The sequence below is a fragment of the Prosopis cineraria genome, unplaced genomic scaffold, assembly GCF_029017545.1.
Source record: "Prosopis cineraria cultivar Desert tree isolate PC_DT_omini unplaced genomic scaffold, ASM2901754v1 PC7, whole genome shotgun sequence".
In the NCBI taxonomy this organism is placed as follows: Eukaryota; Viridiplantae; Streptophyta; class Magnoliopsida; order Fabales; family Fabaceae; genus Prosopis; species Prosopis cineraria.
In genome coordinates this window covers 7,479,545-7,495,589 of record NW_026555338.1, presented here as the reverse complement: position 1 = coordinate 7,495,589, position 16,045 = coordinate 7,479,545, and the positions used below count along the sequence as shown (strand labels likewise).

At 36.0% G+C, this 16,045-nt stretch overlaps 1 protein-coding gene across 1 annotated transcript in view; it reads right to left on the bottom strand.

Annotated features, from left to right (window-relative positions):
- Positions 1–241: 241 nt before the first annotated feature.
- Positions 242–16,045, bottom strand: part of LOC129316448 (uncharacterized) — a 30,752-nt gene continuing 14,948 nt past the window's right edge. The window contains exon 2 of the mRNA XM_054960876.1: positions 242–808. Within this exon, the coding sequence (XP_054816851.1) occupies positions 242–808 (567 nt within the window). The remainder of the gene's footprint in view (positions 809–16,045) is intronic.

Sequence of the window (16,045 nt, the reverse complement as noted above, 5' to 3'; positions counted from 1 at the left end):
GGTTGCACATGCAGAACGTGAAGTACGAGTTAACGAGAGGCAAAGAGCTCTGTTGCAAACTTTAAAGGAGGGGCTAAGGAACATCTCTACTATGCTGTCTAGATTGTCGCATGAGCAAGCTCCAATTCACTCCCACCTTTAGAGAACAGATGGACTCAGGGGCAGTCTCCTAAAGTGCCGTTCGACCAGAAGATCAATAACGAAGACTGCTATAACATCCCTCAAAAAATAAATGGCAAGTTTAATTCAATAGCAGGCCCGTTTGGCCATAAAGGCCATAGCTATTGGGGCCAGCACTATCGAGGCCAAAGCCATTGGGGCCAGTATCAGAGGGGCCAGAGCCACAAGGGCCAGAGGAGCCATCGGGGCCAAAGCCATTAGGGCCAGCACCAAAGGGGTCGGAGCCATAATGGCTAAAGTCATCGGGGCCAAAGCCATCAGGGCCAACACTAGAGGGGCTGAAGCTACAAGGGCCAACGTAGCCATCAAGGCCAGCACTAGATGAGCCAGAGCCACAAGGGCTAGTGAAGCCATCGGAGCCAACACCACAGGAGCCACAGCCATAAGGGCTAGCACCATTAGAGCCAAAGCCATTAGGGCCAACACTAGAGGGGCCGAAGCCATAAAGGCTAGCGAAGCCATCAGGGCCAACATCAAAGGGGCCAAAGTTACAGGGGCTATAACCACAGGGGTCGCAGTCATAAGAGTCGGCGCCACAAGGGCCAAAATCAGAAAGACAAGTTTTACAAGGGCCCTTTCCATGAGAATTCTCTCTTAAAAGGCTCTTTCTACAGGGGCCTCGCAGCAGCTAGATTTACAGAATCAATCCTTAAAAACTCAAAGGGCCAATTTCAAAACCAGCTCTTGAGGTCCTAAACCTGGAGAAACTTGATCCTAAGCTAGATCACATGGTCCTTAATCCTCAATCACAAAGGTTTCCTTCAAGAAAAGTACCAAATCAACCATCAATTAAAATGAGAATGAGCCAGTCCTCCAAGACATATTCATACAAAATTGGCCTATGAAGGCTCTGGCCAATTTGTATGTGGAGGGCATTGTTTGCACCCAAATTATAAATTTAGAGGCCTAGGCTCAACTCAATTTAATTGGCTTTAAAATAATTAAAGGAAATATTATGGAGCCTTAGCCACTAAGTCAAAACCATCTGCACTCCACCCATAATGAGTAGCAATGATGGAGGAAGTACTTTCTAAATTCAAGGAAACTAATAAGCATGGGGCTTGAACACCAAGCCAGGATCATTTATAAATAGAGGAGCTCTCTCTCAAAAAGATCATCAGTATCAACAAACTATTAGTCTCAGACTATGTGTTTGCTATTTTATTTTTTTCTTTTATCATATAGTTTTAGTTTTTATTTTTCGTCATACGGCCGATATAGCCCACCACATTTTTTTATTAATGTATCTATGCTTTTTTGCATCTACGCTGATGTTCTTCACTTCGCATTCTCACATTCGGGTGAACTGTGGTAAATGAGCCAGGTTTTCCACATTTGATTAGAAGTCATGTTCTTCCATCCTCTTGAGACCCCGCGTCTCTAGCATGCCTCGCGACACCACGACCTGATTGATTGTTTTTTTTTTTTTACGAACACACTAGAATTAAAAAATAATCTTATATCTCATTATTAATATTTTCATTCCAAACATTATTTAATAAAGGTAAAAATATAAATAAAAATATTGAAAATTGATAAATGTCTTACAAATGAGTTTTTTTTTTTTTTTACTCTTTATAGGATAGGAGTACAATCAAAGTGGAAGAGGACAGTGTATCGGTCCTTAAAATGACCCCTCTCTTCTCATTCCTTTACGCTTCCCTTTATTTCTCATGTTCCTTTCCTTCATTTCTCCACGCGTGCCACATTCATCTCCTTTCTTCCTCCTCAAACATCAACGCAGACTCGGTTTTTTTTTTTTTTTTACTTTCTCCAGCCCCAGCAAAGATCCACTCTTTAATTTCCATGATCTTATTCCTTCCTTAGCTTCTTCGATCCCTTGAAGCTTTTTTACGATATCTTGAGACTTATTTTTCATGTTCAAGCAACCAAACGGTTACAAACTGAGAGGAGTATTAGGATATATCTTAAAAATATGAACACAGTAAGTCTTCATAAATAATACTTCCTCCATTTAAAAATGTAAATAATTTTTAACCGAATCCCACTTTTCAATAAAGTAGTTACATGCTTTCTAACTAATCATATCTTTTTATATTTACTCCTATTAAATATCCTACAATAAATAAAAAATCATTATTAATAGGGACACTTAAAAAAAAGCAATAATTACACCTCAAAAGATTAAAAATGTCTTATATTTTTAAATATTTAACTTATCAAAAAATGCCTTACATTTTTTAACAGATGAGTATATCTTAAAAAGTTTCAACTTTCAATTATTATAACCCAAAAATCAACATCCCATGTATATATAAATCTTCTGTTTTCTCTATTTTTCATGCTAAATTGCCTCACCCACTCCTCGTACATGCACATCTTAACGTTTTCTTTCAGATGACAAATTGTGATGAAATTCACCCAAAGCCTGTGCATTGTTTCGTTCAATTTTCTGTTATGCTGTGAATTCTATACGGACAGGAAGGTCCCACGGGACAAATCCAGGATTTAATAATAGAAAAAATATAATTAGGAATTCCAAAAAGAATATTAATTATAATTATAGACTTTGAATTATTAAAATTTCAATAATAGAACAAGGTCCTTGCTAGCAATTAAAAGGATGTAAATAGTCAATTAAAAAATTAATAAAGTATAGTTGTGGTTATTTGTAACGTCAATTAATAATCTATGAGAGTCAATTGTAAATCTCTTTTTTTTTTTCAATATACATATAAACCACTTAGGAAAATAATAAAATATACTTAAAAATTATTTGTAACATTAATGAAGAATTATTAATTGTGATTAATAGTTGAAAAATTAATAAAGTATAGTTGTGATTATTTATAACATCAATTGATAACTTATGAGAGTCAATTATAAATCTCAACTTTTTTTCTGTTAATACATAGATAAACTACTTTGGAAAGTAATAAAATACATTTTGAATTATTTGTAACATTAGTAGAGAATTTATTACAAGAGTCAATTGTATGATTTTTTTGCTATCAATATATATATATATATATATATATAAATTTTTTGAGAAATCTACAAAATACACATAAGATTGTTTATAATATCAGTTAAAAATTTATAAAAATCAGTTATAAATCATAAGCCAATCACTTATGATTTTTTATTGTCAATATATAAATAAATTGCTGAACAAATTAACAGAAGATATTTGAGAATTTTTGTAGCATTAATTAAAAATTTACAGAAGTTAGTTATAAATCTCAAACTGACTAACAAAATATACTTTATTGCAACTAAAAACTATAGTCAATTATTAGAATTTTAATAATTATATTCAAGGTTTGTAACTGAAATTAATGTTCTTATGAGATCTTTAATTATTATTTTTTCTTTATAATAAATGAGGCCAAGAATAAAAAAAAATATACTACAAAAATTTCATAAAATTATATAATAATATTAAAAAAATATTACAAAAGTATGTAATATTTATATAATATTAAATAAATTGAAAAAATATTGGGACCGAAGGTTCTTGATGTGTTATCTCCCTTGTCCTCATTAACCACCGGATGAGGAAGTAACATCAACAAATATAATATAATTTGGCTACATAACATAACACACCAATATGATCACAACAATTCAATATTTGTACACATATTTATTTAAGAAAAAATTATAATAAAATCTCTTTGAATTATGTAAATAATATTTTGGTGTTTTAAAATATCATAATTTTTTTGAAGTCTCTTGAGACTTTTCTGTTATTAAGAAATTAATATAAATGATCAAATTATCCTTAATTCAAATATTAATTTTCATTTATAAATTTTATTCTAAGATTTACAACTTTTCTTTTTAAAATTACAACAATTCAACAGCAATTTACAAATTCGCATTTGAAACTCTGATATTTCTCAAGTGTTACAAATATCAATTACCATTCACAAGTTTCATTCTAGGATTCACAACTTTTTTTTTTTCTTAATATCGCAAGAATTCAATAGCAATTCACAAGTTTAAATTAAGGATAATTTGATCATGATTTGCATTAATTTCTTAATAATAAAAAAGTTTTTAAAAACTTTAGGAGAATTATGATATTTCAAGGGACTAAAATATTATTTATATAATTTAAAAATATTTTATTATTATTTTTCCTTTATTTAATGGCATAAGGTTGCAAGTCCAGATCATTAAATTAATGTTTCCTCTTCCAACATAATCATTGATCTGCCCAGCTTTGCTTGCTTTGACTCTACCCGAACATTTTTTTAAATATAACAAATAATCTACTCATATATATATATATATATATATATATAAAATATCCCATGCTGGATGGTTGTTCCAATTAAGGCACGAGTTAATTTTTGTCTTGCGTGGAGTTAGGGAGCAATTGCATTATAGATGTCGTTAGGTTATTCTTTGCTTGATCTTGTGTACCTAAAACACTCTTTCCCAATTTGCTTTTCTCAATTCGTGCTTCTAATTAATTGTCTCGCAAGATCCTTGATTCTTTGGTAAAAAATTTTAGGTGTTAAGGAAACGACTACCACCATTCTAATACTATAAATAGAATATAAAGACATAGAAAAAAGATAATCAACACTCAACTAAAGACTCGCATTCTGCACTTGTAGCTTTTAGTTTTATCAGTTAGTTTTTATTTTTAATTTAGACTTGTAACTTTTTCACATTTCAATAAAAATAAAAAGTACTTGTTCTACCAAGCCTTATGTATCTTTTACATTTGAGTGAAATGTGTTAAGAGAGCTCGGGACCTTTTTGTTATCAATTAAGACTTAGCATCTGTAGCATGCCTCATATTTGTTGTTGACCATAAACAATTTTTGGCATGCCCAGTGGGACCTGTATAATAAAGATGGTAAGGATAAGAAAGGACAAAAGGACTGATGAAATAGGTGCTGGTTCTCATGAACCAGAAGGGACCTTTACACACGTAAGGTCAAAACACTTGATGCCTGATGCTGAAACGGCTGAACATCGTGAGCATGTAGTGCCGATGTTGACAGGTAGCAGCAGCACAAGCCTTGGCTCAAAGCTAGGAAATAGGCAAGCTAACCCACTGATCATATCCAATAGTCTTGTGCCAGAAGTGTTATGGGAAATTCAAGACTAGATGGTTAAGCAGCTGGAAGAGAACCAAAAGTTCTTTGCACTACCCCTGGAAACGTCAGAAAGCAGGGAGAAAGAACGACAACAGATCATGATGTAGGCTTTACATGATGGCATGAAGAACATAGCTGCATCATTCAAAAGCACTCTTCTAGAAGCAGGCTCAAACCTAAAGGCCACATGGAGGGCAACAAGCAGGAGTCAATGCAGGCACTGGCCATCGGGGCCACCTACTTGTAAAGGACTACCCATACCCCTAGATTTTTGCTAACACTAATACTTTGAATAATCTTTTGTATTATTTACAAGAACTTGGCACAAGTAGCCTGAGGGCCATGGCAATAGTCCCAAAGCGTCAGAATGAGCCTCTGAACTGATTGGTGAACAATGAGGCCCTGAGGGATGCTATCCAGGATATATATAAACCGAGGCTGAGGCCAATTGGCTACCCTACCTTCTCAAAGCCATATCTGGAATACATAGATAGGGACAACCTGTACCCTCGAGGATACAAAATCCCAAACTTTACTCTATTCTCAGGAGATGGAATGCAATCCACCTTAAAGCACATTACGAGGTTCATAATCCAATGCAGGGAGATTGCCAATTATGAGAACTTCGCCAACTTAAAGCTAAGATTTTTCCTGAACACTCTTACAGGCCCGACATTCCCATAGTACACTTCACTACCTCGCAACTCAATCATTAGTTGGATAGAGATGGAGTAGAAGTTCCATGTACAGTTCTACAAGGCAGAGCCAGAGGTCAGCATAGCAAAACTCTGTAATCTTACCCAACAAGCTGGAGAGACAATAGACCAATACTTGGTAAGATTCAAACGATTGAGGAGTAGGTGCCATTTGCGGCTTCTAGAAATTGAATTCGTCAAGCTAGCCCAAGCAAGACTGGATATAGAGCTTCGAAAGAAATTTTAAGGAATGGAATTTTGAGATTTCTACGAGCTCATAGCCAAAGTATGGGGATATGAGAAGTTGTTAAAAGAAGAAGACCATTGCTGGAGGTCTATGGTAGGGACCCACTTCAGTGACCTTGAGGGGGCAATGGCAGAATTAAAAAAAAAATGTAGGCAACTACACATGCCTGGCCCTAATAAGAAAGGCTGGGGAGACTCCTAAAAGGCCAAATCCAATACAGTACATCTTTGATATTACTAGAATTGAGGAGATCTTTGACTTCCTACTCAAGGAGAATTTCATCTCCCTGCCCGCTAATCATAAAATTCCTTTAAAAGAGGAGTAGAGAGGAAAGAAATACTATAAGTACCATCACTCATGAGTCACAACACTAAGGCTTATTGGGGCTTCAAGAATGTCATCCAAGACCAAATTAATAAAGGAGTTCTCAAATTCCCTAAGGAGGAATCCATGGTCGTAGATGAGAACTCATTTCCACCATTTGCCATAGTCAACATGGTGGAGATAAACTTTAGTAGATGATGGACTAGGAGAAATGATAGTAAGCGAAGAGATGGGAGGCCCTGGAATGTCTAGAATAAGGAGAAAGTAGCTCAAGAGAGCTCAAGAATAGTATGGGACTGCCTGGAGGAACCTACAGGCTGGTCCAATAAGAACAAGTCTTTAAAGTAGGACATTGGCTCGAAAGGGCAAAATGTAAAATGCTCGGATAGTTCTAAGGTGGTTTGGGACCACCTGGGAGAAACCACAGGTAACTCAAAAATTGACAACTAGTAGATTGTAAAGAAGAATAACAAACGACCCTCAAGATAGGATATTTGCCCAGGAGGATTGCTAATAACAGAGCTAGATGGATCTAAAGTGGTTTGGGACCATCTGGGGGAGCCGTCTGAAAATTTTGACTTCTTTGTTAAATAAATAGCACCGCTAAGAGTAGGTGAACCGTTCACAGGGACACTGACGGGCTGGGATATAGGCCTGACGGCTTGCCTTTAACACCATTAATGCTATCAAAGAACATAACAAAGCTTCCTTTAAAACCAAAAGTCGCCAAGGGCTCAAGCAGGTTTGTTACGCCACCTGGCAACGTGCTGCCTCTAACATGGAGAGTTGTGAGGCACAAAAAATCCCAACTACCTGAACCAGGACTCAAAAAGAACATCTTCAACCAAAACAGGTTGCACAAAGATACCTCAAGTAGCAAAAAATTGAGGTATAGGAAGACCCTGATGTGCAGAAAACTAATAAATTTAGAAGAAAGTCCACCGAGGATCAAGACAAGGGGAGTAAGAACGAAAATCAGTATGGTGGGGCTATTCATGTTGAAGAGATACCTCTTAATCTATATTGCATGGTTTCATAAACAGAACTCTTCGGGGTTGACGTACACGGGCCCGTATCGATATTGCCTGATGGAATTGAGGGAGGAAGAAGAGTATGAACTAGTAAAGATATAGACGTAGAAAGAGAAGGCTACAGAGCTCATCTGCCATGTCACCTTACAAGCTATAGAAGGAAAGCTGAAATAGGCTGTCCTGTAAAAACCAAGTGTTAAGATGACCCAGCACCTAAAGCCTTTATACATTAAGGCACACTTTGATGGGAAACCAATGACTAGGGTTCTGGTAGATAATGGCTCGGTAGTGAATATATTGCTAACTCGTGTGATGCTCAAGATGGGGCGAGAGGAGCGAGATTTGATGCTATTCGAGGTGTCCGTAGTAGGATTCACTGGGACCGCATTTAAGGTCCTTAGTATATTAACATTATAAGTTGACATCAAGACCAAATCCTCTCTAATGGCCTTTTTCATGATCAGCACAATAGCATAGTATCAAGCCCTCTTAGGTCAGGACTAGATCCATGCCAATGAGTGCATACCTTCCTCACTATACCAAATGCTTCTCATGTAGAAAGGGGAAGATGTAGAAGTGGTCTAGGCTAAAGACAAACCATTCACAACAGCCACTGACTTTGTGGATGCGAGGTATTATAACATTTATGTGAGCCCATTCACATTTCAAAGGGCATAGGAGGATCCAAACAGAGTCCTTTCATGCAAAACAACTACAAGTGCTATAGTACCTCTAGCATCATAGAGGCACGAACCCATTATAGAACTGATAGATGATTGAATTAGACAAAAGAAAGGCCGTAGTAGCTGTAATTTCTCACTCCACTAAATACAATTTACCAATATAATTCATGGTAAAGAGTGGTTACCAAGGTTTAACTCAAAAGCAAGGTACCTTAAGTTTTCTAAATAATAATGAGCTTAAACTAATCAAAATCCTTTATATTAGAGTAAAAATAAATTTCAGAAGCATAGGATACCTTAGAGGAGTGAAAGAAACCAAAAATAAGTGAAAAACAAAACATATGCTATGATACAAGGTAATGTGTCGTGACTCGTGCACACTGTGCCGCGGCATGTTGCTCTCTATGCCATGTACCACAGCTTAAGTGCCATTCACTGTGGCGTGTTGCACAAAAATTCAGTAGGTTCTGTTTGACAGCAGAATGAAGGAATTTTTGACACGTCCCAATTCTCCATCCGACATCTGAATGGTATGATCTAGGTATCTATGGAAAGCTCTTTGCATGAACTTGCTAATGGCATGAGTTTCACTTTTAAAAAAAGTCACACCAAGAAGTTGGATACCTAAACATATTTTAACCACTTTTTCATAACTTTCACTCAAAATGGGTGTCCAAAACCCTCAATATATGCCAAAAGCCTTTTATAAGACCTAAACCATATCTATTGGACTTAGGACTAGCTGTACAACATGTCACCCATGCTTAAACCACAGTTTAACAGAAGTTCACTCCTCAACTCCTTTTTACCAAAAATAGAGGGGAAGGAAAATTGGTATTGCGTTACACCTAAATCAATCAAAACATGTTCAAATATCCATTTCTATACTTGCACTAGTATTTTGGCCTTATAAACATACATATCTCAACATACACAAAAACTCAAGGCCCAAAATATAAATCAGACATTTACAACAACAAAATAGTGCAAGTGAGATGGCATGTAACCTAGAATTGGCATCATATACTATTACACAAAATAAATGTAAACTAGAGGCATACAATAGGAATATGCTAATTCCTAGTCTCCTGAGTCTTCTTCCTCTCAGCATTAAAGCTAGAGCCTGAAAAGTGTTAAATAAAAGGGGTGAGTCTAGCCACTCAATAACCAAGATAAAACCTACCTTATACAGTTATATATCAATCATAAACCAAGTACATGCATAAGAAATCATGTAAAACACATTTACACACATTATAACTCATCATTTGCTCATTCTATAACATCTTTGTCTCACATATACTAAGTACATTGTCACCATATTCTCATATATGTGACCATAACCCCTTATTCACGCGACTTGCCACAACTCAACACGTGTGACATGTCATATATTTATTTAGGCAATGATCAACTAACTTTATACCCTCCCTATTTTCTCAGACAGAAATTGTGGACTATAACACTGATTAGGGCTTTATTTGTATGACTAGACTACTCAAGCTCACCAATCATGAAGTGTGACTCGGCCAAAGATTACATGACTCACTCTCAGACCACGGCTTTTCCTATTGTTGAATCTCTAGGGTGTCTCATACCCTAGACTATTCTTCTTACTAAACGAATAGAGATAGCTAGGTTTTAGTCCCTCGACAAACTATAGGATAAGGCTATAACCTCATGCATCGAAAGGCAGCCTAAATACCATATGAATTTTCTCTACTTATAAATCCCTAAGCAAACTCTCGCCCACTGATCATGCCATACACAGGACTCACTCATTTTCACATTTTCATTTACTTATTACCACAACAATCACATAGGGCTCACGACCGTGCACTACCCAAGTATGTATACTTATTATTTTCTCAACAGTGTTCTCATTTATCTCAAAATTTACTTCTCATTAACACACAATTACCTCAATATAACATCACATTCAATTTTCCAAAAGCATAAGCATGTTCATAGTTTGAAACTCTCTTGACTTCACTTTTTACATTTCAAGCCAAAAATAGCATTATGCACATCCCATATACTCATTAAAACTAATACATGGTTTCACATTGAAAATCAATCCTATGCATGTAACATTCATTATTCACATCTAGCAAGCAATTTACAATCAATTAATATATAACTATCCAAAGTAGGGTTCCATCGATTACCTCAAACCTTTGAGAGGTCAAAGGTTTTCCCCTTAATCTATTAGCTTCCAAGCCTAAATTTCCAATCCAGTAGGTGACCAAGAGCCAAAACTACAATCAACCAAGTTGAATTTTATCAACATTACTAATTCAAGCATTAAACTCTCAATCTCCACTTCTAAATTGTCCAAAGTCCACTCTACAAGAGTTTAAGCCTATCTATTAGATTTATTATCTATCTTTAGTCCCAATAGCATTTATGAGCCATTAAACTCCCATTAATGGCATCACATTCTTCCAACCACCCATATTAAATACAAATTTCAGATATTAATGGTGTCCAACAACTTAAGACACTAAAATTCATTATACCTAAGTTTAGATACTCTAATCTACTTCAATTAACTCCATTTGAGTCAATAAATTCAAACCCATAACCTATATGGACTAAAAATCATCTTTCACAATCAAACCCTAACTACAAACTCATAAATGTAGAAGAAATAGGAAGATTAATGAGTGTGGTACTTACCTTGGGTGTTTGTAACCTTTAGAATATTCCCAATATCATCTACTAGCAAACCCAAACAGAGCTTAACATGCCTCTTCTGATTTGTCTTTTCTTTCTCTCTATTTTTGTCTCATTTTTGTGACTGATATCTGCAAAAAATGACCATGCACCACGGTAGATGCACAATGCATCATGGCGTATGGCACAGAGAGGTCCTCCTTCACATCTGAAGTGTCTGTGCACTACGATAGATGATCTCCATGCCGCAGTATATGGCACAGCAACATCACTCTTTATTTTTCTTCTCCTTTTAATGCCTAGGTGGCCTAACTTGATACCAAACCCACAATTTGGGCTGAAATGCTATTAAATATGCTTATTAGACCTCCCTAGACACACACCACCTCAACTTACTTAATTACCCTAATTAGATTTAATTAGTCAGGGGATTAAAACTGGGATGTTACAGTAGCCGCAACCATTCAAAAACTATAGTTGCACAACATGCAAGAGAGACTGGAAGACTACGAACCCAAAACCTTTGGGACCAAAGTCGTGTATGAAGATGAAACCCACAGAGTAATGTAACTGCATGAGTTAGACCTTGCACCTTTAAAGTTTGAAGACATAGCCCCAGAGGTTTAGGATTTACTGGAAGAAGTAAGCCTCGGATCCTTAGAAGAGCTAAAGATCACCTTTATTAGCTCACTTTTAAATAAAGAACAAAAGAATGCTATTAAGAAAGTGTTGTAGGAGTTCAAGGATTGCTTCGCATGGGACTATGATGAAATGCCAGGGCTAGCGAGATAGCTGGTTAAACATAGGCTTCCTATAAAGGTGAATTACAAACTACATCAACAGCCTACTAGGAGAATGTCAAATGAAGTAGAGCTACGAGTAAAGGAAGAGATCAAATGCTTCCTACAGGCTAGATTTATATGGCCTTGCAGGTATGCCTAATGGCTCTCAAATATAGTCCCAGTAATTAAGAAAAATGAAAAGCTACAAGTTCTTGTAGATTTTTGAAACATAAACTTAACCATACATAAAGATGTGTATGCAATGCCTATTACAGATAGGTTAATAGATGCTGGGGCTGGGAATGCTTTATTATCATTATAGATTGCTTTACAGGATATAATTAGATATTTATCATGAAAGTGGACATTCACAAAACTACTTTTAGATGCTTGGGCTCTATTAGGACATTTGAATGGGTAGTCATGCCATTCGGTCTAAAAAATGCCAGGGCTACCTATCAACGGGCTATGAATGCTATCTTTCATGATATAATAGGAAAATATCTTGAGGTGTATATAGATGATATAATGATCAAATCAAAGAAAGCACACAATCATATTAAGCATTTGAGGATGAGTTTCCTCTGAATGAAGGAAGTAGGCCTTAAATTAAATCTACTTAAGTTTTCTTTTGGTGTAATTGTAGGCAATTTCCTTAGATTCTTAGTCCACAAAAAGGCGATTGAAGTAGACCGGAATAAAGCACAGGCTATTCTGGAATTAAAGGTACCAAGCAATAAGAAGAGCTCTAATGGTTCCTAAGTCAAGTCAATTATCTCAGGAGTTTCATTCCGAACCTAGTAAAGAAGACCAAAGAGTTTTTCAAGCTCTTAAAACTTAAAGACATCAAAGAATTCACTTGGACTGGATACCATCAGGCGGCCTTTGATAAAATCAAAGAGCACTCAATAAGGCCTCCGGTTTTAGCAGCCTCAAGAGAGAAAACCTCATTTTTATTGTATTTAACTTCTACTGCCATGTCCATAAGATGTATGTTAGCCTAGAATATTGATAGGGGATGTGAGCAAGAGATCTATTATTTAAGTAGGGTTTAACTCCTATAGAGACCAAATACTCAACTGTGAAAATAGCATGTTTAGCACTATTTTATAGTGGTACTAAATTGAGGCAATATATAATAAACATAGTTGTATATGTGGTTTCGCATTCTAATTTAGTTAAATACATGCTTAATCGGCCAATCATGATAGGCCGTATAGGAAAATAGAGCTTAGCCTTGGTAGAATTCTTATTGATATTCTTACCCTGAAAATCAGTAAAACGTCGAGCATTGGTAGATTTCCTAGCTAATCACCCCTTAACCAGGCTCCTTGAAGATGAAAGAGAACTACCTGTGTTCTTAATAAATCCGGGGCCCTAGGTGCTTAAGTTCGATGGGTCTAGCACCAAAAAAGCATTTAGGGTCAGGATAGTAATAACTTCTTCTATTGGGGTAAAAACTATTTTATCTCTTCAATTGAATTTTAAATGTACTAACAATCAGGTTGAGTATAAATCACTACTCTTAGGGCTCAAAATCCTTCAAGAAATGAAAGCTCGTGATGTGGTCATAGAAGGGGATTCTCAGTTATTCATCAAACAATTAATTGGTAAGTATAAGTGTACAAGCTTGGCTCTGGTAATGTATTACACCGGGGCCTCTCAAATCTTGGAAGAGTTTGACACTATAATGTTAACTCACGTTCCCCAAGCTTAGAATTGGGAGGCCAATAAACTAGCTCAAATAGCATCAGGGCTAAGGCCGTCACTTGAACTCACCAAGAAGATAATTATGGTAGAACAAAAAGAACATCCTTTAATCTCTCAACGTGGATTGACAGTACAATGTGATGCTGTCTTACAAGGGTTAGCTCGGGATTGATGAGATGATTTTAAAAGTTATCTATAAAATCCTAGCCAACAATATTCTTACAAAATGAGGATACATGCCAAACACTTCATTCTAATTAGAGATGAATTATACAAAAAAGGCCTCGATGGATTATTACTTAAGTGTTTGGCCTTCACTAAATATATAGAGGTTTTATGGCAGGTGCATGAAGGAGTATTTGGGGCCTATTAGTCAAGACCAAAGATGCAATGGATGGTGTGAAGGCATGGATACTATTGGCCATCAATGGCAAAAGACTATATCGAATATGTTAAAAAATGAAAGAAATAATAGATTCATGGGCTAACATAATGGGTACCAGCATCAGACATACATCCGATTATTAAGCCATAGCCCTTTCGAGGATAGACTATGGATGTAAAAGGGAAGATCTATGGCCTCATCTAAGAGTCATTCATTCATCTTAGTGGCAATAAATTATTTCACTAAATGGGTAGAGGCCGTCCCTATGAAGAAAGTAGAACAAGATGACGTCATTAACTTTGTATGTGAGCAAATCGTGTTTTGATTTAAGATTCCTTAGACGATTACAATAGACCAAGAGACTATGTTCACTGGAAGTGACTTCAGAGCCTTTGTCGAGGAATATAGGATTAAATTATTAACATCCTTACCATATTACCCTCAGGCAAATGGGTAGGTTGAAACTTTTAATGAGATAATCCTTGGAATTTTAAAAAAGACAATTGAGGAAAACCCTAAGGAATGGCACGTGCAACTTCATGAGACGTTATAGGCATATCAAAGATCAAAGAGAGAGGCCACAGGCACGAGCCTGTATGTGTTAACATATGGGCATGAGGCCATATTACCTATGAAAATAGCAGTCCCTTCTTTGCACATTGTGAACAGTTTAGAAAGAGCTTCTGAGGATTGTAATAAAGCTATGATGAACAAGTTAATTTAATTCGATGAAATATGTTTAAAAGCGCTAGATCATATGATCACCTAAAAAAAAGAAGTTTCAAGAATATATAATAAAAAAATAAAAAAGAAATAGTTTCAGGCGAGCAAGCTCGTGTGGAAACTTGTGTTGCCACTTGGCTCTAAAGACTGGATGCTTGATAAATTTTCACCTAATTGGGAGGGACCGTTCAAAGTTAGTGAAGTTCTTAAAGGAAACGTGTATGTGTTATCTAGCATTGATGGGACTTCATACAAACAGGTTATAAATGGAAAATATTTAAAGAAGTATTGGCTATCACTATGATAAGGTTCAAAGCACGAAGAAATAAAGACCCAAGGCCTAGAATGGCCTCAGGATGAAACAAGAAATACAATAAGAGAAAAAGAATTTTTTTCTTTTATTTATAAGAATTATATTACAAGGAAAAAATAAAAGAAATCAAATAATAAAAGAATAAAAAATACATATGTCAACTATTTACAATAGGCCTAAAGGACTTCCTATGTAGCTAAAACTGCGTCCAGCTCAGCATAAAGGGACTGATGTCGACTAAGGGCCATCTCAAATTCAAGCATTGAGTGAAGCTTTTCATCCGAGATGGTGTAACCTCCTTGAGGTTAAACCACAAAATAACTCTAAAACATAATTATCTAAGGTGTTAAAGGATTTCACAAAAATTATTTCACAAGAATCTCAATTTGCCATTTCAAATACCATATATAAATTTAAGGACTTCAAATTAGAGTTTTATAAACAAAGCGAAAGCTTAAAAATTAATTGGGACCTAAATAATGAGTGTTAGAACTCAAAAATCATTTCTATGCAAAAAATGACACGTGCATTGCGGCTTATGCTCATGCATTGCGGTGTGTCTTCTCTGTGCCACACCGTGATGCATTGCATGAAATTTGACAAATCAGTGTTGTCATTTGACAGCACAGGAAGCGAACTTCCGACACGTCCTAAATCTCCGTCTGACATCCCAAATCTCCCACACTATATCAATTTCCCAAAGCTTTAACAAGCTTGAAAGGTGTAACATCCTCAATTTTAAATCCAGATTAATTAAGCTTAAAAAGATTAGTAAAGAGAATTTTGAGGTGTGTGGCCAGAGAGGCCTAACGGGCGTGTTTGATCTCAATTTTAGTACCGAACGTGGGTCTGAAGGAGAATTGGGTCACCTAGGGATAGAAGAGGAAAAATTTTTGAAGGGAGTGGTTTTGTGCCACCGCAGTGTAGGGTTGGTTCACTACGGTGCATGAATGCCAACATGCCTAGGAGAAGCTCTTTGTGCCATAGGCCGTGGTGCATTGTGCATCCGTCGCGGTGCATGGTTAGAATTTTGTAGTATTAAATCGCGAATATGAAGTAAAAATGAAGAGAAAATAAAAGAGAACGAAGAGTGGTAAAAAAGCTATGATGGGGCTTGAAGAAATTGATTGTTGGGAGTAATTTGGAGCTCATAAACACCCAAGGTAAGCTTTCTAGCTTAAATCTTCCTCTCTTCTTCCATTTTCTTAATGGTAGAGG